Raw genomic sequence first — 21,603 nt, 5'->3', positions numbered from 1 at the left:
CTGCTCTATTCTTTAAAGAGAAGACAAGCCATAACCACATTGAGAGGTCATGGACAGGCAGAGGCCCCCAAACTTCCTAATATTGACCAGGTTTGAGCAGGATGGCTTGGAGCTGGGGAGCCACCATGTACCTCATTCAGATGGTCGCGGAGAGGCTGGGGTGTCAGACGAAGGTAAGAGTTCAGTGCACAGAGGTAAGAGTTCCAAATGGTGTAAACATTCTTATGTAGTCTCTTAATTGATGGAAGCCTCCAAACTGGAGTCCCCATTAATCATTGAAAGATGATGGCACCATGATGCAGATCTCCATTGTCTCACCAGGGTGCCTGGCATGCACAGTGACAGTGTGATGACTTTAACTAATGACATCTCCTTGTTCTCCCTTGGGTCCGCCAGCAGGAACTCGTTTGCAGGACCCCGAAGAGACACCCCTGATGCCAGAGGACCACCAGGCTTCAGCTGCACCTACATCAAACCAGCTCTCTGAACCAGGCACCAACGCAGAAAACAGCACCTCGATGAGTGTTAGATCTTCGGCTCGAGTGTCGGTGCACAGCAGTGAGGGCACTTCACATTCACTTGAGGTACAGGTGGAGGCAGAGAGTGTCCAGGGTGCTGGCAGTCAGAGGACTGCTGTGCATCAGGATGATGCTCAGTCGAAGGCAGATGATAAGCCTCTGGAGTCGTCCATTAGGCAGCAGATGCAGGATGTCCAGCAGGATATGTGGGAGGATCTGGCAGAGATCCATGAGGGTCTGTGTGCCATGGTCTCTGTTTTAGAGGAGTCCATGCGGAGCATCAGCACTGCGTTGACCCTCATGGCTGAGCGCACTGTCTCCTCCATGGAGAGAGTGGGATAGAGAGACAGCTCCAGGGACAGTGGGGTTGTGCTCAGACCTGCAAGCCCTCACATAAGCAATGACCTTATGTGGTCAGTGCCAATGTGGGAAATGGATAAGGCACCCAATAACCCAGCTAGGTGCCCATCCTTCAATGGTGAGCAGAGAGGTCCAGAGCGACTTCACGTTAGCGCACAAGCTGCTTGTCGTTTCTGAGGGCTCCTCTCAGGCCATTCTGGATGATGGCAGTAGTTCCTCTGTCCCTCTGCCCGTGGCCATGGCATCTGATGAGGCTGCAATGACTGGGGAGATGCCAGCTGTGGCACTGGCCGCTCCCTCCCAGGCAGGGCCAGCACAGGCTCCACTGGCTAGAGGACGACCACCAAGGTCATCAAGGCCAACAAGACACCAGAGCCAGCAGGCTGTCTCCAATGCTGGTGCCACTGAGGGTGGGGTGGGGGGTGGGGGTGCACCAGGATGTAGCACTTGTAAATATAAGTTTAAGGCACCATGAGCACAAGAGGGGCTGGGCATGGGTCATCGTCTGTTTATATGTTTACTAGAGTGGAAATGAACACCAGAGATAGTAATGGTAATTTGTTTTGAGTGTGAAAATTAAATATATTTTGTTCTTGTCATAATGGCCTGGGTATTCTTCACCTTTATTTTTGGTGCAGGGTACACCAGTATGTAAGGCTGGACATGAGTGGCTCGAAACTTTATTGCACAGGCACTGAGTGGACTTTGGATTCAAAGGAAAGGATCATTTCAGACATCCGGGATGGAGGCAGCAGCCCTGGCATGAGGTGGAAGCAGATCTTTGGCAGCCTAGCTGGTGTCCCTGCCTCCCCAAAGGATACAGAGGTCTGCCTCCACACCCTCACTGTTCCCCTCACTGTGCTCCTTTTCCGACTCACTATAGGATTCATCTTCTGTGGCCTGTGGAGCAGCCTCAAGATCCTCTTCCTCCAATGGGTCCCCCCTTGCCAGTGCCAGGTTGTGGAGAGCGCAGCATGTGCCCATGATCAGTGACACCCACTTTGGGGGGTATTGTAGTGCACCTCCTGAATGTTCCAGGCATTGGAAGAGTATCTTGAGAATACCTATGGTCCTCTCTATCACCGCCTTTGTGGAGATAAGACTTCTATTATAACGCTGATCTTCCTCTGTCCTTGGGTGGGGGAGGGGCATCATAAGCCACCTTTTCAATGGATAGCCCTTGTCACCCAGCAACCTTCCATCCAGTCAGGCTGGAGCACTGAAGAGCTTTGGCACCTGGAAGTGTCTGAAGATGTAAGCGCCATGGGAGTTGCCAGAGTACCTTGCACAGACTTGCAGAATCCACGTCCTGTAGTCACACACTATCTGGATGTTCATAGAGTGGAAGCCCTTCCTGTTGACGAAGGCACCCAGCTGACCCGCTGGTGCCTTGATGGTCACATTTGTGCAGTTGATTGTACCCTGGACTTAGGGGAACCCAGCAGTCACTGAAAACCCTCTGGCTCGCTTAGCGTCGCTAGCCTCGACCTTTTGGAAATTAATAAATGTCATTACCTGCCTGAATAGAGTTTCTGTCAGCAGCTTGACACAACTGTGGACAGCTGATTGGGACACTCCACACAGATCCCCCACTGACCCCTGGAAAGAGCCAGAGGCATACAAGTTGAGGGCTACCGTGACCTTCGGAGCCACTGGCATGGGGTTTCCACCCACAAAGTTGGAGCTGATCTCAGGCCCAATCATCTGACAAATGGAGGCCATGGTCTCCCTGGAGAGATGGAGCCTCCTTTGGCATTGCACCTCAGGCATATTGAGGTAGCTGCATTGCCGTCTGTAAACCCTGGCAGCAGGATAGTGGCACCTTCTGCGGCCCCTTCCGCCTTGGACTTCCTGCTGGCCATGCGCCCCTTGTGCCTGCACCTCTCCTTCCACAGGTCACTCCCCTGGAAGCTGCATTGGGACACCTGGCCTCCTCTCCCTTCTGTCCCTCTCTTCCTCCTCAGAGTGGAGACCACAATCCCCATTACCAGGGTAACAGAAGGCTGTCTTATAACTGGAAGGGACCACACGGTCAAAATCCTCTGTGAGCCTTGGAGATACCAATGAGGCCTGAAATGAAGCCTGGAAATGCTGAGAATGAAGCTCAGAACAGAGATGAAGCTGTCAAGGTCAAATAAGCTACCAGCAGCAAATTATCTCCTTAAATCCTCACTATTCACACTGAAAATGCTGCTGACTGTTTTTATTCTGCCCTTAGATGAGGTTTTGCAAAATGTGGGCTGCCCTCCTGCCCATTTTGCCCGTGCAATGAGCGTGAAGTCGCATGGGCAACGTAAAATCTGGATCAATTGGGTTTTTAATGGCCTCAAGTGGCCTTTTAATTGCTGGTGGGCGTGGCTTCGACAGCTGGGCGCGCCTGCTAACCTGACAATTGTGCACATGCGGGGGATGATGTCGGGACACTCGCCTGACGTCTTCTCGCGCGATTTTATGCCAAATCAGGTTGGGCACGCACCCGCCCACAAGGCATAAAATTCTGCCCCATCAGTGCATTGCCAACCATGAGGTGAGCCAGTGCATTTCACTTTCTCACTAAGATAGTCACAACAAATAACAAATGAATAAAATCAAACCAATGTAATGTGAAATATTTATAAGTGAAATTAAATTTTGAGAAACATTTATGCAACCTTTGTGCTCTCAAGTCTTATGTTAATGGCAATGTAGTTGGCAGCATAGTTGTGGCTGTGATGTAGTCTTCTTAATTGGCCAAGAGGCACTTTAATAGCCCACCCATACCTGATAGTGAGTTTTACCAATGAAAGGCATTCCCCACCACTAAATTACATGTGTTTTCTATGCATGTCAATGGCACTTAGAATTTTAATTATAATTGTGTGGGAAATGGCAAAAACAGAGAACGCGTAAGTGACGCACAGTTCCAGTTACAATGTTGGGAACAGCACACTGTTGACAAAAAGCCAGCCAAGGTGTGGTCAAGCCAAAGATCTGAACAATTGGATCATAATCTGACTTGCATCCTGCTGCTTTGGCCATGTAGTTTCACATTTCATTGTCTGTGTGGATTTCTGTTCTGCATTAATTGGATATCTGGCAGATTAAAATTTATTAAAACTCCTAGGGCAGAATTTAATGCTGATCGGGTGGGTATGTGCCCAACCCGGTTGGACGCGGAATCATGCGAGATGACGTTAGGCGAGCGTCCCAACATCGCCCAGCGCTTGCATAATATTTCAGTCAGCGCGAGCACGCAAAAGTTGGAAGCACGCCCACCAATAATTAAGAGGCCAATTAAGGTTATTAAAGGTGCAATTATTTCCAATTTTTAATGGTCCATCCAACCTTATGGTCGGCAGACAGGCAAATCGGCCAGACGGACTTTGCATTTTTCATGAAACCTCACCCAAGGGCAGGGTAAGGCTTTCATTATTAAATGAAAGAAAAATATAAATCGATGGACAGGATTTTTATCATATATATGTTCAGGTGACTGATTGTGATGCTTGGACATTATTTCCTGATTTTAAAAACTTTATTTAATGCTTTTCAGGTCTTCAGCTTCCTGAAGCAGCTCTCTGCCTTCAGGAGCTTTCTGTCAGTGCTCATCTGCGCTTGGCTGATAGCAGGGCCCACCCTCCTCCCACCCCCACCCCAGCAGTGCTGAGCCTCTCAGCGTGTTCTTCACGCTGGTTGGCCAGCCAGCTTGAAATCACGGTTGGGGGTCAATTGCAGTCGGCGGTCCGTTCTCCGACCAATCACAGACCCGCCAATCGTGCCCGCCTGCTGGCCTAAAAAATCTGCTCCTGGATTTCAATTAGAATTAGGATTATCATAAATTGCTGATTGGTTGGAAAGTTGACTATGATTGGTAGAGCGTTGCCTTGGAGAATGTATCAGTGATAGTGACTAACAGTTAACTGCATTGTTTGAAATTTAAACCAGGTAGCTTGATCTTGATTGGTCAGAAAATTACCCTGAGGAATGAGTCAGCGAATGGCTGTCACTTTGGAATGCACTGCCTGGAGGTGTGGTGGAGGCAGGTTCAATGAGGCATTCAAGAGGGCATTAGGTGATCATTTGAGTAGAAATAATGTGCAAGGACACAGGGAAAAGGCAGGGCAATGGTACTAGGTCATAATGTTCATTTGGAGAGCTGGTGTAGACATGATGGGTTGAATGGCCTCCTTCTGTGCCGTTAAAATTCTGTGATTCTGTGATTCACCTATTTTGTTCAGCTGAAACAGGTGCAATGTGTGTACATGTTCTTTCTGTCTGCAAAGGACATGGCTCTGTGAATTAATATATGTAGTTTCCAGTACATGCAAATGTGCCACATTGTGAGCCCGACTGGCAATCTTAAATCGGCTGTCAACGTAATTTTTAGCACACTGAGGGTTATTAGCAAATGTTGTCCAATCATGGAATCATATCTAATATTGGACATACATGTACATATATGGCAACGCCTCTACCAGAGTCCACTTGTCAAACAATCAGCACTCTCTTCTCAAGCAGTATAAATTGTTTTCCCGTTATATCGGTATTTCTGTGAAGTGTCCTCAAGACTGCAAGATGAAAAGCTGCAACATGTCTCTTTTTTTTAGCAATAGTTAAGTTTGTTATTTAGTGCACTGGGGTGTGCACAGTGTGTAAATTCTTTAATGAATGAGGTGCTTTGATCACCTTTAAAATTTAGATTCTGTTGGTAGTTCATTTGTTGCTATTGATTTGAGTAACCAAACTCATCATTGATTACTTTGACTGTCTCCAGCAATGCAATTGTTAATCAGGGTCTAATGCAGTCAGTTCCATGTGAATACCTGCATCTACTGCTGGAAAGGTAATAAAATATGTTAACATTCAACATAACTAGCATTATTATTATTAAATAATCAAATAAATCTGGAAATGTTCAAATTGCAGGAAATATTATGACTGAGTTGTCCATGTGGCAGAATTAAGGTAGTTTTGAAAGCAGATCCTTTCTGACAGAATTAAACCTGACCCTATATATATAAAAAAAATCAGTCAATGACACTTTGTCTTCAGCTGGAGACTTCTTGTAGAAATATTACTGAAACCCTCCAAATAAAATAGGGCTTTTGAAAAAAATATTGCATTTGAAGCAAAATGAAATTTGCACTCACATAGCGCTCCCAGTCAATTTCTGCGTAAAATCCATTTGGAGCACCATTACTTTTCTTCTGAAAATGGTTAGAAATAAAAAAATTACTAATGCTGTTTAAAATATTTATATTTTTTAATAGAAAATATTTGTTAAAACTATACACATATTTCATTCAGTGACTGTACAGTTTTGTCACACATGAAGTACAGGAGAATACATTGGCAGGATGTCATTTAGGATTGTCAGTATGGCTGTAACTGTGGAACTACACCATATTTACTGGTCAGGATAATTTGATGAGCCCCTAGGGTTTGTCTGATCCATGACATTCCCAAGGATTCTGCCTATCTATTGGGTATTGTCCTTTTTTGGGGGCACTTGGGGGAGTCATTAGCCAATAGCTCCTTTTTGACCTTGGGGGCAAGTTTGTTTGTGTTAGCTGATAGAAAAGGGCGCCAATCTGCCTTGTACCTCTATGCTTGAACTCATACACTGCTCATTCATTAGTGATAAATGTCTCACTGATGATGTTTGATGTCAGAAGGGCTATATTTCACTATAGACAGGGCATTCATCTTCTGGTAACTAACAGTGACAGTTGTGCTAGACTATTTACTGTAAGTGAGGTTCATTTTCCAGTAGGCACTGGACTGAGTCCACAGAAATTGTAATGTTCTTCACTCTCTCTGTGACTGGTTGAATGCGTACAGTAATGAACTTTTCTGGGCGAAAGCCTTCCAGCTGTGATTCCCCGAGATGGTTGGAATTTGGGAGTATACATGAAGTATGGTTTCTTTGATGTACTATCTTGTTCATTCTGCTACAGATGGTAGTTGGAAGGTATTTTTCCCTTCTTTGTATCTGCCACCTCAAAATCCCATTTCCAGGGAATTTTGAAGCAACACAAAAAGATGCTATGATTAAGTTGGAGGAAATAATTCCTTTACCATCACTCTCTGTGGAAGACATACAGCAGGAAAATCATATTCATTCCTCAGGATTATTTCACTGAGGAGCAGTTATATACATGAGAACATTTTTTAAAAATTGAAACAATCATTAGACCAGCAAACCCACTCATTTTTGAAAGATCTAAAAACAGAACTTGCTTTTTGCCCTTATTCTCAATTCCTAGCCTTTTCCAAAGCATGCATAACTGTCTCATCAACTCATATATACTTGATTGTTTTTTAAAGCTTTTCAACAAATCTATTATTCAGTTTGGATGAAAAGATCCAACCGCCTTCCCTTTTCAATCTTAAATTCCTAAGTTTTTAGCTTCATCATCAGACATGGGATTACATGTACATATTCATTCTGTTGATAGAATCACTAAACAGATTGAGTTGCCAGATGTATTCATACCACAATTAATATTAATCAACAATGTTTAAAAACATATTTGATACCGTCAGGTCGGCTGCTGTTAAAAACTATTAGTTGATCAATATTTTTCAAGTTCGGTGTAATTGTAAGGTAGAGCATTTATTTTTTCCTGCCCATTTCTGCTCTCTTGTCACACACCAATTGCTGCCAAGAAGATGTACTGCTCCCAGGTTTGTGCCAGAGATATCAAGAAAATAACTTCTAGACCAAATCTTAAATGGAGTTAAACACAGTTTGTCTTCGATGTGAATTAAGCATAACTTATTTTAAGTTCAAGAAGACAATGACAGGAGCAAATCAACAACATAGGCACAATCTCAAAGTGAATGTCAAACATTATGAATCATTCTGTCATTTATTATCATACTTAATATTATTAACCCCTGAAATACCTCTTATTTCCTATCTTTGTAAACTTGATGTCATCCATAACTCTGCTGTCCATATCTTAACTCACAGCAAATCCCATTCAGAATCACTGCTGTGCTCACAAGTCTACTTTGTTGGTTCCTGGTTAAGCAATGCCTTAACTTTAAAATTTGCATCTTTGTGCTCAAATCCCTCCATTGGTTCATCCCTCCACACCTGTAACCTCCAGCCCTATAACTCTTCAAGGTATCTGTGCTCCTCCATTCTGGCTTCCTGAGCATCCCTGCTTTTAATCTTTCCACTATTGGCAATCAGGCCTTCAGCTGCCTAGGCTCTAAATGGTCTGGAATTCCCTCTGTAAACTTCTTCACTCTTGTGCTGCTCTTTCCTCCTTAAAATCTCAATCTCTTTGACCAAATTTATGGTCATCTGCCCTTGAGCTAGATTTTACACTCCCCCGCTGGTGGGTCTGAAGGCGGGAGGGCACATAAAATCTGCAGGTGGCCTTCCTGCTACCACCGACCTGTCTGAAATTATGGGGTCAGGGGAGGCATTGGGTGGCTGCCCACTCTTGGGCCTATTGAGGCCCTTGAGTGGCAAATTAATGGCAACTTAAGGGCCTCATCCTGCCACCACTGGTATTTTATCCATGGCAGGGGAAGGCTCATGCCATGTGGGAAGCCCAGCAGCTTTAGCCGCGCAGGCTGGTGTTGGGCAAGTATGGGTAGAGACCTCCTTTGCAGGCCCTCTTGAACGATTGGAGACACCTCCCACAAAGGTCATCCCCGCTCTTTAACCTGGTCCCCCACCCCCTTCCCACTCAACTCCCTCATTGAGAAGACCAACCCCAGACCTACTTGGGCTCCTTGGCATGGTGGGACTCTCTGTATTCCCAGCAGTTGTCAACATTCCCACTGGCACTGCGGGATCTACAGAGCTGTCGGCTACCCCACTGGTTGATAGCTCTCTAACGTGATTTCCTCCCAAGGAAGAGATGTAAGTCTTGCCTTAAAGCATTTAATTCTGCTATTAGCCTTAAATTGCTGCTGGGCAGTAGTTGGAATCGTGAACAGGCTCCCCACTGACTTTTTTTGCCAAGGATACGGGGATCATAGGACCCTGTAAAATCCAGCCCCTTATGTGACTTGGTGTCAAGTTTTGTTTAATAATGCTCTTGTGAAGCGACTTGGGATGCTTAAAAGCACAAAGGTAAACACAAATGGTTGTTGTTAATCATGTGTTTTCAGTTCACTGTTGTTTTATTTTATGTTCACAAGTATTCCCCATATTGCTACAAGGATATTTTGTCATAGCTTTAACTTGTCCTTGTCAACAGTATTGATACTGAAGAACTGGAACGATATCCTAGTCTTACTGAACTCTTGTGCTGAGCATCCTGGATAACTGAATGAAGGATCCCTATGTACCCTACTGTCTCAAAAAATCAGAGGTGTATGCAGAGGTGACAGGACAACCCTGTGTTTAGCCCTTACTAAAAGTTTGGTTCTTTCTTAAAATAATAAAGGTTACTCGTGCTCATTCTCCACAAATAATGTCGGGTGTGATCACACACCTTTAATAGAAAGTTTATTTTGCAGAACATTTCCAGTGGAAGCAATCCTGCAATCTGGTGAGACTGCTGGTGCTCAAAGCCTGGTGTCATCTCTGAACATAAGCAGTAACACGAGCAATTGCACCTATTGTAATATGAATAGGAGGGAGTCATTAATATAAGCTTTGCTAAAATAATATTGGTCTGATCAAGTATTTATTTAACCTGCACATTAACCAGTCAGTAGTTAAATGTTCTGTATACTTACAGTTCCATCTCGGTCTGGTGAACCCCTGTATGGAAACAAAGAACATTGCTTTTTAAACAAGAATGGTTGTAAGAAAAGCAGAAATAATGATGATTGATATATATATAGGACAACTATAAACTATTTCACGTTCTTCTGTACTTATACCAGTGGGTACCACCAGCAGTAGGCAAACTTCTGCCTTCAGGTATACTAAATAACTAGCTGGATTTTTGGGCATAAATTTGGGTGGAAAATCTGTAGCATTTGACGTTTTCACATACGTATTTTGATCAAGTTCTCTTTAGGGCATGCCAGCTATCTTTCAGCAATTGGGGAACTAGGTGATGTAATTGATTGGCAGTCTTTTCATTTTCTTCAGCCTAGGTTTGTTCCTGGTTAGAATGAAGGGGTGTAATTCATTCCTCTCCCAGCTGCAAAATTCCATGGATGGAGTTAGGCACAGTCTCACCCAGTTCTTATTGAAAGGAGCTGGGAACCACACCCACTTAACATGGGTTGACTAAAAGCTTTATTTCCCTTTTTAATTTTTTTTTGCAGAATTTAATGACCATCAATCATGTGATTTTGTTGTGGGTGACTTTATGAAACTTCAGTTAACAGGAACAAAAAAACTCATTAACAACCCCTCTCTTGTGATAGTGCTCATTTCTCACTTTCTCGAGTAATCAGCGATTTAACAAGTGTAACAGATGAGAAGTTCTTATTCAGCTTTGCAGCGCAATACAGTCTAATGGCTCTACATAATTGGAACAAATGTTGATATGCCTACAGACTCAGGATTCACAAAAATTAAATTGAGACCTGAATATTCTCCCAATTTAAAGAGATATCTCTTATAAGACAACAGGATGTACTCCGTCACTCATACACTATATTTGCAGCCTCCTCATGTAAGCCCAGTTTAGTTGCATTTTGTTTGAACTGGATCCAAAGACAAAGTACATGATTAATTATTAAATATAAGTGTTAGATTAAAGTGTCAGTGTAACCTATAGTGAGGCCGCCCTGTGGGATTGTAGCCCACTACCTCTCCTAAGTATGATCTTCCTTTGCTGTTAGGGTCTTGTACCAGGATCCAATGGCCATACATCAAGCCCCTCTTCTTCAGTGGGTTTCTTCATTCCTCAATGAGGGCTGATTGATGTGGTATATCGCGGTCTGCTTCCACCGTATAAGTAGAGGATCTCAATGTAAACCTCATGGGATCTGTCTCTGTGTTATCTTTACTAAGTTAGATATTGAGACTGACGAGGATTCTGGTCAAACACAAGTATCTGAAGTTTATTCCTAGCAACAACTATATATAGCTCAGCACAGGCCTTGATCTGGCCTGAGTCCTAACAGTTACATACTTGACTGTATGCCTGACTCATAAGATGCACATAGAGTCTTGTTGACACAGGGTCACACAGGCAATAGTGAGCATCTAACATGGAGGCTATACTTTCATACTCCAGCCTCACACATGGTGATGTCACAGAGATGTCACTATACAGCTTCTTAAAGGTACATGTCATTGTCTGCACTGGCATGCAAACAATATCACAACAGATGCTTTGTTGAATGATCAACATGTATTATTTCTAGCCCCTGGTGAATCTTCCTTTACAAAGTGCAGATTAGCAAAGCAAATTCTTTCCATTCACCATTTGCAGCTGGGTTTTGGCTAATTTTCATAGACACATTTTACAATGGCACCAAGATTTAGAGTAATAGTTAACTGAAGAAAAGTCTGTCACTGGATTCTGTCAGTCTTGTTCCCCTCTATATGTCCATCAACTTTTCATTAAACTTAACAGCCAGAAGAATATTAATATTAAGAATATTAATCTTAAAGGTGGTATCTCACTTGGAGAAGTCAAAGGATGTAAAAATAGAAGTGTCCCTGTGCATTGGGGGCATTCTTCATATTGTTGGAGAAGAATTAATTAACTTTTATTGTGTGTCTGGTCTATGCTGATAGGAGTAATATACTTGATGCTGAAATTGGAGGCAGAATTTTCAAGGGACCTTGGCGGGAGGGGGGATGGGGGGGCGGGGTGGGGGTGGGGTGTTGCCAAAACATGTATGTACATTTTCATATGCCCTGGAAGGGCAAGGTATCTCAAAAATTTGAGCAACAGGTGAAGCTAGATGTTTAACGCTGCTACTATTCAGTAGCAACGTGAGTGGTATTCGCCACTAACAGGATGCTGCTATCAAGCCCAAAAGATATTCTGCCTATCACACAAATGAGTAATGTGGTGTATGAATTTTAGTGCCAGTGTGATGCTATGCATGTAGGCCGTATGTCCCAAACACTGCCGGATCGTATCAAATAGCATGTACCTACCTTTTCGCAATGCGCAGGGTACAGACCGTACCCAACCAGCCCACGTTTGCAAAACTTAAAACATAGGCCAGGATATTCCCGTCGGCGATTTGGTGGGGGGGGGGGGGGGGGGGGGGGGCGGTGGGGGTGGGGGCCGCTTGCCGACGGGAAAATGACGCGGGATGACGTTGGGAGGAACTGGCCTTAATTGGCCCGTCCACTCAAAATGGCAGCAGGGCCTTGTTTCGGCGATGGAGTTCGGCTGCCCGCCCACTGCTGAGCCGGTGGGGCCTGTCTGCCCACCAAGGGCAAAATTCTGCCCATGGTGGCCAACATTAATTGTGATTCCGTGATTGGACAACATTTGCTGAATAATCCTCAGTGTACTAAAAATTACACTGACAATTTAAGATTGTCAGTCGGGCTTGTAGTGTGGCACATTTGCATGTACTGGAAGCTACACATATTAATACATAGGGCCCTGTTCTTTGCAGACAGAAAGAACATGTACACACATTGTGCCTGTTTCAGCTAAACAAAATAAGTGACAGCTATTCACTGACTCATGCCTCAGGCCAATGCATTAGCCAATCAGGGTCAAGCTGCCTGGTTTAAATTTCAGACAATGCTTGGCAGTTAATGGTCAGTCACTACCAGTGGTGCATTCTCCATGGTAAAGCCACTTGCCAACCAATCAGCACTCTCTTCACATACAGTATAAATTGTTGTTTTCCCCTTATATTGGTTTCCTTGCAAGTGTCTTGATGAGTGCAAGACGAAAAGCTTAGACGTGTCTTTTTTCAGCAATACTCAAGTTCTGTACTACCAAATGACTATTTGCTGGGTATCTCCTTCTGGCCCTGGCTGCTGTTGTTTGTTTTGACTGGCAAGGAAGCCAACCCTGCTCCCCTGCTTCAGGTGGCAGATTAAAATGGCTGATCAGGCCCAACTGACATAATCAGAGCCCAATCTGCCTAGTTGAAGAGCACCCATTGGCTTGAGGGCAAGCAGCCTTGCCACCTGCAGCTTAAATTGCAGTCAGTGAGATGGAATCGATTGAGGAAGCATAAGCGCTCTACTCTATTTTAACCTACACATCTGGTACTCGGCAAGCAATAATGTAAAAAAAAATCTAATTGTTTGAAGTTGTTTCCATAAAAATGAGGTATTTTCTGAACCCATTTATCTTGCACTTAAGCTTGGTACTGATTACCACCCTGTCTTCCTGATATGAAAGGTGACTTTGAAGTACAAAAACCTAAAATTGTGAAGTTTCCAGGCTCAACCCATATTGGGCCTTAGCAAATCCAACTGTAGCACTGATAATCTCACTTGATTCCTCCTGGAAAGTGCACAATGTGTTTAAACAATACATAAGGAAAGGATCAACCTTGCTTCAATGTCTGTCAAAGCTGAATAACCTTCAATCATCCACTAGCTAGGCTAATAACATTTGGATGAAATAATGGTGAGCAGCTACTACTTTCCAACTGTAACTTTGCATGCATCACTTATCATACTGCCAATGAGGAATATATATTGCATAGACTGTAGACGTGCATGGCACCTGCATCACAGCACAAAATTACTTCAGCTCTTCACAAGCTACAGTGCCAAAGATTAGTCAGTAGCTTAAAAATCTTAATGCAAAAAGTACCTCAGTGCAGGTTCTCAGAGAAGTCAGACCAGGGAGACAGGTAATAGCCATAATCGATTCTTAGTGTTTTCTTGACGTTCATAACCACTCAACCTCTATTGTGATTTATGGTGTCATCAAAATCCTGTGATTTGTTTACAGCCTCAAGATTTCCAACAAAGATTCTATTATTTGCCAAACTTTGCAGATTGAGGAGATGGTATTGATCAAAGAGTCATTTTAACACATTGGGTACAATAAACATTTTGTTATTTACTTACTATCCAGCATCAATAATTGTCATCAACACACAAGTTTGTTCCAAACTTATCTATGGTTTTTGTGGTTACTGAGAAGGCTGAGGTGCTTGTTTAGAATATCTAAACAGTATCATGTCATACTTTGAAGAATTCCTTTGTGTAGAAAACACAAAATGAAAATGCTCTATAAAATGGGGATATTTCTGAATGATATATTTTGTATTTGCACCCCCTTGAGTAAGTTCACATTTCCCCAAATACATTGAGTTGGTGTCCAGGGGGATTCCCATAATTCTGACAAGACCGAGGATAGCTGTGTCGGCTTCTATGCAACACACGAATGAGGTCAATATAAAAGCTCCCCTATAGTACCTTCTGTGCCTTCAGCCAGAAAGATTGACATTAGCAAAAGCAACTGGCTGAACAGCTGATGCCACCGTTCTGCTTCTAATTCAAATACTCTAGAGTACCCCAATTCACTTTTTAAAAGCTAATTTTTGTCTTTCTTTCCTGCATGATAAGTGAGGGCAATTTGTTTTGCAGAATTAAGTACAATATTGCATTAATTTTGTGAGAAGACAAACCATGTGCATTTGAATATTGCAGCTGGTTTATTAAGATTGTGCATCAGCTGGGACAATGTCAGTAATTTTTTTTTTACCAATTAGTGATTGCAATCAAAATAATTTCATGTGACAGCTAAGACTTGCAAATATATAATTTTTTTAAAGTTATGAATGTAACCTATTTTCTAGCAGATGTAACTAGACCACAAAGAGTTCAAATATTAATCATATACATGGATATGTGAAGAGTTTGAACAATCTTAGTTCAGTTACTGGTGCAAATGGCTCTATGGATCCAAGGGTGTTCGAGTAGCCAAAATGTCCGTGGGGAGATTCTGGGTGACAACGACGTTTATTGGATTTCTATTTATTTGTGGTTGAGTATTCCAAGTATCGAACATTCTGTCATCTACATTTTCTGTATTTGTTGATTTACAATCACATTAATTATGTAGTATATTGAGCAAACTGGCTGTTTTGCAATTATAGTATTGTTCTGCTTTGGGTGGCTGACACTGTCTTTTGGAAGCCAGGCACCTTCATCCCACACAAAGATGTTGAAGAAGATCTTCCTAATGAGAACAAGTGCATGGCAAATAACCATTCCTAATTTTGTACTAATTAGCATGAACTGACAATCTCACTCAGAGAAAATTCACGATGTGAAAAATGTCAAACTGGTGCAGGTGGGCATGCTGTTATGAGCCTGGGGACTGGAGCCAACATTCATTGCTGGGTAAAATAGAGCGTGCTTTATTGTGCATTCCCCTCCTGACTGGTCAAAACAAAAATGAATACCATTTGCCTTCACTGGTAACAGTTAACTTAATAGCCACAAAATTCACATATTGCAAAATAATTTGGTGCATTATGTGGTACAAAATGACAGTATTAAATGAAGTTAAATTCATTTAATAATACCAATCTTTGGATTGGCATGAAGTAGGCTGATCTGATGACAGAACACTGGTAATAGCAAATGGAACCTCATTAAATCTCACAGCAAAACAGAAAGGTTTACTGCAACTACATTTTGCTTCAGGATAAACTTCAAAGGCATTACTGTCTTCCTTTAAAAAGGAAAAAAAGGATTTGCATTTATATACCACCTTTCCGCACCTCAGAAAGTCCCAATGTGCTTTCACTGTAATTCCTGACACCAAACAAAAGTTTTATTTGCACCTGCACAAGCTGTGTGCGTGCGCAAAGAAAGCAGTGATGTCATCAAAACTGTGTCAGGAGTTATAGAAGCTTCTTAAACCAATTTTTAAAAAAATCACGACTACCAGGCCAGAAGTTTCTAACCCTTCACTCCAGCGGGATCTTCCAGTCCTGCAGGTGTGAATGTAGATTTCAACGGCCCCCTGGCCCTGCCGCAGGGGTGCCGAAAAATTCTGGTCCTAGTGTCTTATCACGCTCTGTCAGCAATCTCAAAAATGTTTTAACTATGTGAATTGGGGAGATCAGAGATACACTCATTATCAACTCAATCTGTAAGCCAATACAATTAGTAAAACACAATAACTACATTTCACACCAGTCTATAGATCTAGCTTTGAGGTTATTTTTGAGTTCAGTAATTTTTAAAAAGTTTTGCTGTCTCACTCACTTTCATCAATGACTTGCAGGCCAATTTAACAAATTGTCTCCCCAAGTATATTCCCATCCAGAATTATGCACTATATTTACAAATGCATAGAGATATGTGTATAACACTGATATGAGTTCAGGCTGAAAGAGACTATGCTAGGACTATACTGATCTGGCTCCATTCAAATGAGATTTAAATAGCGATGCATTATAAGAAGTTAATCTGTATTTTCACCTGTCGCTATTTCTATAATAATTCTGCATTTTTTTATGAGCAGTTTTTGTTTACACCATCCATGGCTACTTCTAGTTTCAATGACATTGTGAATTGCTCCAAGTTAAAAATGATCCATACTTCATTTTAAAAATTTTTTAAAGAATTAGGGAATCACCTCCCTAATCCAGCCAGCCAGGGTGACATTGACTATAGTGTCCCTGATTGTATCTGCACATGTGCAGGAAGTGCTTCCCATTAGTGTTGCATCAAATTGGCACCTGAGCTTGCCCCAAAAAGGAAAAAAAAATTCAGAAGAATTGCGACTAAAGAATCAGCTTTAAAGACCAGCAAAGGTTAGGAATCAACATTTTTGTGACACTAAAGCATAGTGCTGAAATGGAGAAGTCAGCAGCTCGTCAATCCAAGCAGCCATTGTTCAAAATTTTTTCAAGGCTGAGCGCAAGCGCCATTGCACCTGGAGCTCACCAAAGCAGGCAAGTGCAGTAAACCCTTTGTCTAAAAATGAAGGCAGCGGCAGCTTGAATTTCAGCAATTTCTTAAAGTTGAACATACACTTTAAAATTTTTAACCATGGAGCAGAAATCCACTCTTTCAAATCAACTTGGACTTATCCAAGGCCCAGATCAATCACATAATTGAGGACTTTGGAGAAAAAGATTCCTTGGATACATGATTGCTTCAGGTCTGGATAAGAAGACAGAAGCTGAACAAGTTAACACACTGCTTTAATCAGTAGGCCCAGTAGTGAATGATATTATTCCTGGACAAAGAATCAATAAATCATCTGCTAAATTTGAAGAAGTACTAAAATCATTCGATGTTTACTTTAACCTAAGAAATACCAAAATCTTCAAAAGGACTAAATTTAATAAGTGTGTCCATCAGCCAGGAGAACCTGTGGACTCATTCATTAATGATCTGTACAGCATGGCTGAAAGCTGCAAATATGGAGACTTAGAGTCTGAATTATCATGAATGGAATAGTTGTAGGAGTAGTGGACAATGCACTGTCCAAAATGCTGCAAGTAAAGGAAGATACCCTCAAGAAAGCTACCCAGATTGTTAGGCAGTCTGAACTCCATGTGCAGCGCAGGTCCATTTATTGAGGAGAAAGTAAACCGTAGTACAAAGGAAACCCCACAGTCCAGTTAGTTAAACAGCACAGAAACAGGGACACTCCAGGCCAAGGAAAATAATAGCCTAACTGACCAGTCGAGCAACCATGCCAGCGCAGTGAAGCAAAGCACCCCCACAGGCAAGATCAATGTCCTGCAATGCATTCAATGTAACAAAATTGGACACTTCGGCAAGCTGTGCAAGAACAAAACATTTAAATGCACAAAAGACCTAAAGATGATTCATGAGGTCGAGACTTCATATCAAGAGGACACAGTCATGCTTCTTGAGTGAGATCAAAGGTCCTGGATTTGTACATTTCGGTTAATGGCCATCTCACAAACTTCAAACTGCACACGGGAGCCAGTGTTACAGTCCTATCAGACAAAGAACCATGGCTGAGACACCTCTGTTTTCAAACAACAGACACATCACTCTCTATAGGCCTGGAGGAATCCAACTTCCAGTCATAGGCATGATTCTGGAACCACTAATGTATGGTAGCAAACAAATCTTCAAGCTGACAAAAGTCATCCGTAACCAACCTTCTTCTCTCTTAAGCAGAGATGCCTGTGTAGCCCTGAATCTCCTCAAATTGTCAGAAGATGTCAAGATAACCACTGTCATAAATTATACAGAACTGCAAGTTCCCGAGAGCTCAAACAAGAAAGAATATCTTGACTGGGGCTTCAGCTCTGAGCCGTCTTCGTTCTTTGCAGAGCAGGTTTATCCATTTTGGTTACAGGTGCCAGAAAGCCCTCATTGGTCAGACCAGTCAACCACTCAGATAGTTAACACAACACCTCCAGTGGAGGATCGAGAAGAGAGCAACCAACAACCAGAGAGTCTCAGCCTCCGGCTCCGATGACTGTTGATGAAGTCAACACTGTGGCCACAGAGCAAATGCTGCAGCCCCCAGCCAGCAGGACAGAAACACAGACGATGCTGGAACCAAGCAGCAGCCTTCTGTTACACAGCACACAGCCAAACATAACCGTGAGCTTATTAAAAAACCACACCCTCATCACAGGAAAAGCCATCATCTGTAACAAAGATGTGTGATGACCCACTCGATGAAAGACGAAGTGGAAAAAATGACATAAAGATGAACACGTTTGTCCACCCCACATTAATCGAGATGGCACAGCAACCACGTATCACCACAACCACTGAATCGATTAAGAGTGGTTCAATACCAAGAAATAGAAAAAGAGGAGAAAAAGATACCCAGATGCCAGAATAACCTGCAAATCAACAGCATTTACCTGCAGTGAAAGAGCTTACCACTCCTCCGACAATAGTACGAATGAGATATGGAAGGGTTATAAGGCCTCCAGACTGCCTGAACCTATGAACTCAAAGACTTGAATGGGAGAGATTGGGTAGTAATAATGATGTAAATACATGGGACAAACTAGGGTAACTTGAAATACATTGGATAAAGACTTGGGGGAGGTGTAGTACAAGGGCCTGGCATATACAGGGTGAAATGGGACCTAGTACTTTACCACCCACACGGTGATGTAAGAGAACACATGACCCGTACCTAGGGGTCAGTCAAGTGTTGGACAGAGCTGTGTGCACAAGCAAGCATGGAGACAGCTCCTAGCTTGAACCCTTCGCCGTACATATGTACATAGTTCTTGTAGTTAATAAATACATACAGTTAACTTACTTAAGACTACAAAGACTTCATTCAGGCCTACCAAACAGTATCCAACAACCTACAACAATAATAATGACCAGATAATCTGTTTTTGTGAAGTTAATTGAGGGTTAAATGTTGACAAGGGGGTATATGCCCTGCTCTCCTTCAAAAACAGTATTGTGGTATATTTTACTACCATCTAAGACAGCAGACATGCCCTCAGTTAAATGTCTAATTTAAAAGACAGCACTTCCTACAGTGCAACACTCTGTCAGTACTCTACTGAGTATCAGCACAGATTTTTGTGCTCATGTCTCTAGAGTGGCATTTTGGACCCACAACTTTCTGACCCGGAGGCAAGACAGTGTTGCCAACTGAGCCACAGCCTAAATCCAGCAACTCCATTATGCAGACAGCATGGAATGCTTTGTCACATGGGACATTTGTGGTAAAGATAATCGCATAATTTAAAGCGGAGTAGTTAAATTTTGAAGATGAGGAAAACACAAAATTAGGAAGATCATGAGGCTGTTACATTAGTATTGGACTACTCTAGCAAATGGAGAACAGAGAAATGTGGTAAAAAGTTTTCTTCTGTGCTGCAAACACATATGATTCTACAGTCACACCATTCTGACTCTGTAATATGTCATTGCCCCTTTACTGTCACTGGGTCAAAATCCTGGAAGTCCTTCTATAAAAGAGCACAGTGGGTGTATCTACACCACAAGAACTGCAGCAGTTCAGGAAGGTGGCTCATCATCACCTTCTCAAAGGCCCTGTCAGTGATTTCACATTCCATGAATGAATAAAAAAAATGTCAGTGCACCTATTTCGCCTTCTGGAGGGAAGTTCTTTATGATCTTTGATCGTCAAAAAATTAATGAGACTGAACTCTAAAATGCTCATAACCATCCATTTATCTCCTGCCCACTCAAGCCTGATGTCACACCAGTCCAGCTGCAAATGCACAGAACTGGTGCTATCTTTTCTCAATATCATTTCCAGTGCTAATGGCAAGGCTTATAGACTCTCCATACTGTAGGTGGGAACCTTCATGAGGACAGGAGTTTCTTCCTGCTATATAGAGAGACAAGAGTAACTCACTTGTTGCTGGGAGTAGTATTTGGAGGACTGAACAGAGGCAATGCGGTAGCAGGAAGTTGGAAGTGGGAAGTGACTGTTGAGGCAGCATCTGGGTAAATGATGGGCTGATTGGTTTATTGATAATCTTGATGCCAATTTGTTTTATCCTTTTTTTGGATTAAAGATCTATTAATTGTATAAAAGTCCTTAAAATGAAACATAATGCATATTATTTGAACATAAAAATGCCACTTTTTTTTATTATGGATCAGGCTCCCAAATTTCCCAAGAAATCCATCACAAATTATCTGTCTTTTGGTTTACCCCTTCAGGTGCTTAAATTTTCTCCCACACCAATTTAAGCAAAGAAATGCAGATCTTATGTCAGTCTTATGTCTGTATTAACTACTTTTTTCACAAGTCAAGTTGATTCTTGAGCTATTAGCTTTAACACCTTATTCAAAGGTGGTGGTCATCTTTTGTTCATTTTCTAAGTTGGCAATATATGCATGGAGGGGTGTGCGATAGTCGCTGTGTCCCATTGGTGGGTGAAGAGGAAGGGATCGGCTGCTGTCAACAGGGGTAGCAATGCTAATAGTAACACTGGAAGCAAACCCCATTCTCCTTTCTAGCTTCTTCCTGGTTCAGCCTGTGAGTGCAAGTTAGGAATATGCTTTGTCTTGCTGGTCTGTATATAACTTTGTTGACGGCTGGAGATGTTCCAAAAGTCAGAAAAGAAAGCTGTGAATTGTGGCTTAAAATCAATTGAGAATACACAGGTCTTCAGTTAATGTATTGCTTCAATTGGCCTGTAATGTAGATAAGGCAGATTGTGCAGCAATTAAACCTATAGCAACATACTTTCCAGAGCAGCCAACAATCTGAACATTCAGGATTGTATCTGCTGAGCCCTCCTGCACAACTTCACTGGACAGAATACGTGGGACCAGCTAGAAGGACAGTACCTCACTTCCTGCTACTATTTCTTATGTTTTTACAAGGAGCCCATGGGTACCGGGGCTCCAGGCACACTTGGGAAAGAATGAATTCAAGTACAAAGTGTTTTGATTTCAAAACAGTAGGATTGCAGGTAGGTGGAAAAGTGCATTTGGAATTTAGAAGCAAAAAAATATATAAGTAACAGGAATAAAAATCACGGTAACCTGAGGTTATGTGACATATTTCCAGTCACGTCTGGAGCTATCTAATATTAAGTATTAAAATAAAAATCCAATCAAAATAAAACTACAGAAGAATATTGTTTATGTGCCTCAATGAACTAGACCGCTGATTAATTTGTACTAAATTTCCAGAAAGATCGCTGTTGGATGCTGTATGCCCCATATTATCATCACTTCAGGTGCTGGCAGACAAATCCTACTCTTAACTAGCCTGCTCAGTTTTGTTAGTCAATTGAGAAACATAAAAGATCAAGGCCAGTTTCATAGGGCGTAATCAGTGTTAAAAAAGAGAGGTGGTGAGGTAAATCATGGCAGGTGTAGACAACACCAAGCTTAGGTTTCAAAAGCCTGCATGATTGCAGAAGGAAGATTAGGGAAAAAGCTTTTATTAAATTTGTTATTAAT

General features: G+C 42.2%; 1 protein-coding gene across 1 annotated transcript in view; it reads right to left on the bottom strand.

Moving 5' to 3' along the window:
• The window catches only part of sgip1a (SH3GL interacting endocytic adaptor 1a), a 208,113-nt gene that overhangs the window by 104,376 nt on the left and 82,134 nt on the right, over positions 1–21,603 (bottom strand). The window contains exons 4-5 of the mRNA XM_041208987.1: positions 9,564–9,588; positions 6,008–6,064 (exon numbers count right to left, since the gene is read on the bottom strand). Of these exons, the coding sequence (XP_041064921.1) occupies positions 6,008–6,064; positions 9,564–9,588 (82 nt within the window). The remainder of the gene's footprint in view (positions 1–6,007; positions 6,065–9,563; positions 9,589–21,603) is intronic.

This window comes from Carcharodon carcharias, chromosome 16, assembly GCF_017639515.1.
Source record: "Carcharodon carcharias isolate sCarCar2 chromosome 16, sCarCar2.pri, whole genome shotgun sequence".
In the NCBI taxonomy this organism is placed as follows: domain Eukaryota; kingdom Metazoa; phylum Chordata; class Chondrichthyes; order Lamniformes; family Lamnidae; genus Carcharodon; species Carcharodon carcharias.
This window is presented reverse-complemented; position numbering and strand designations above follow the sequence as displayed.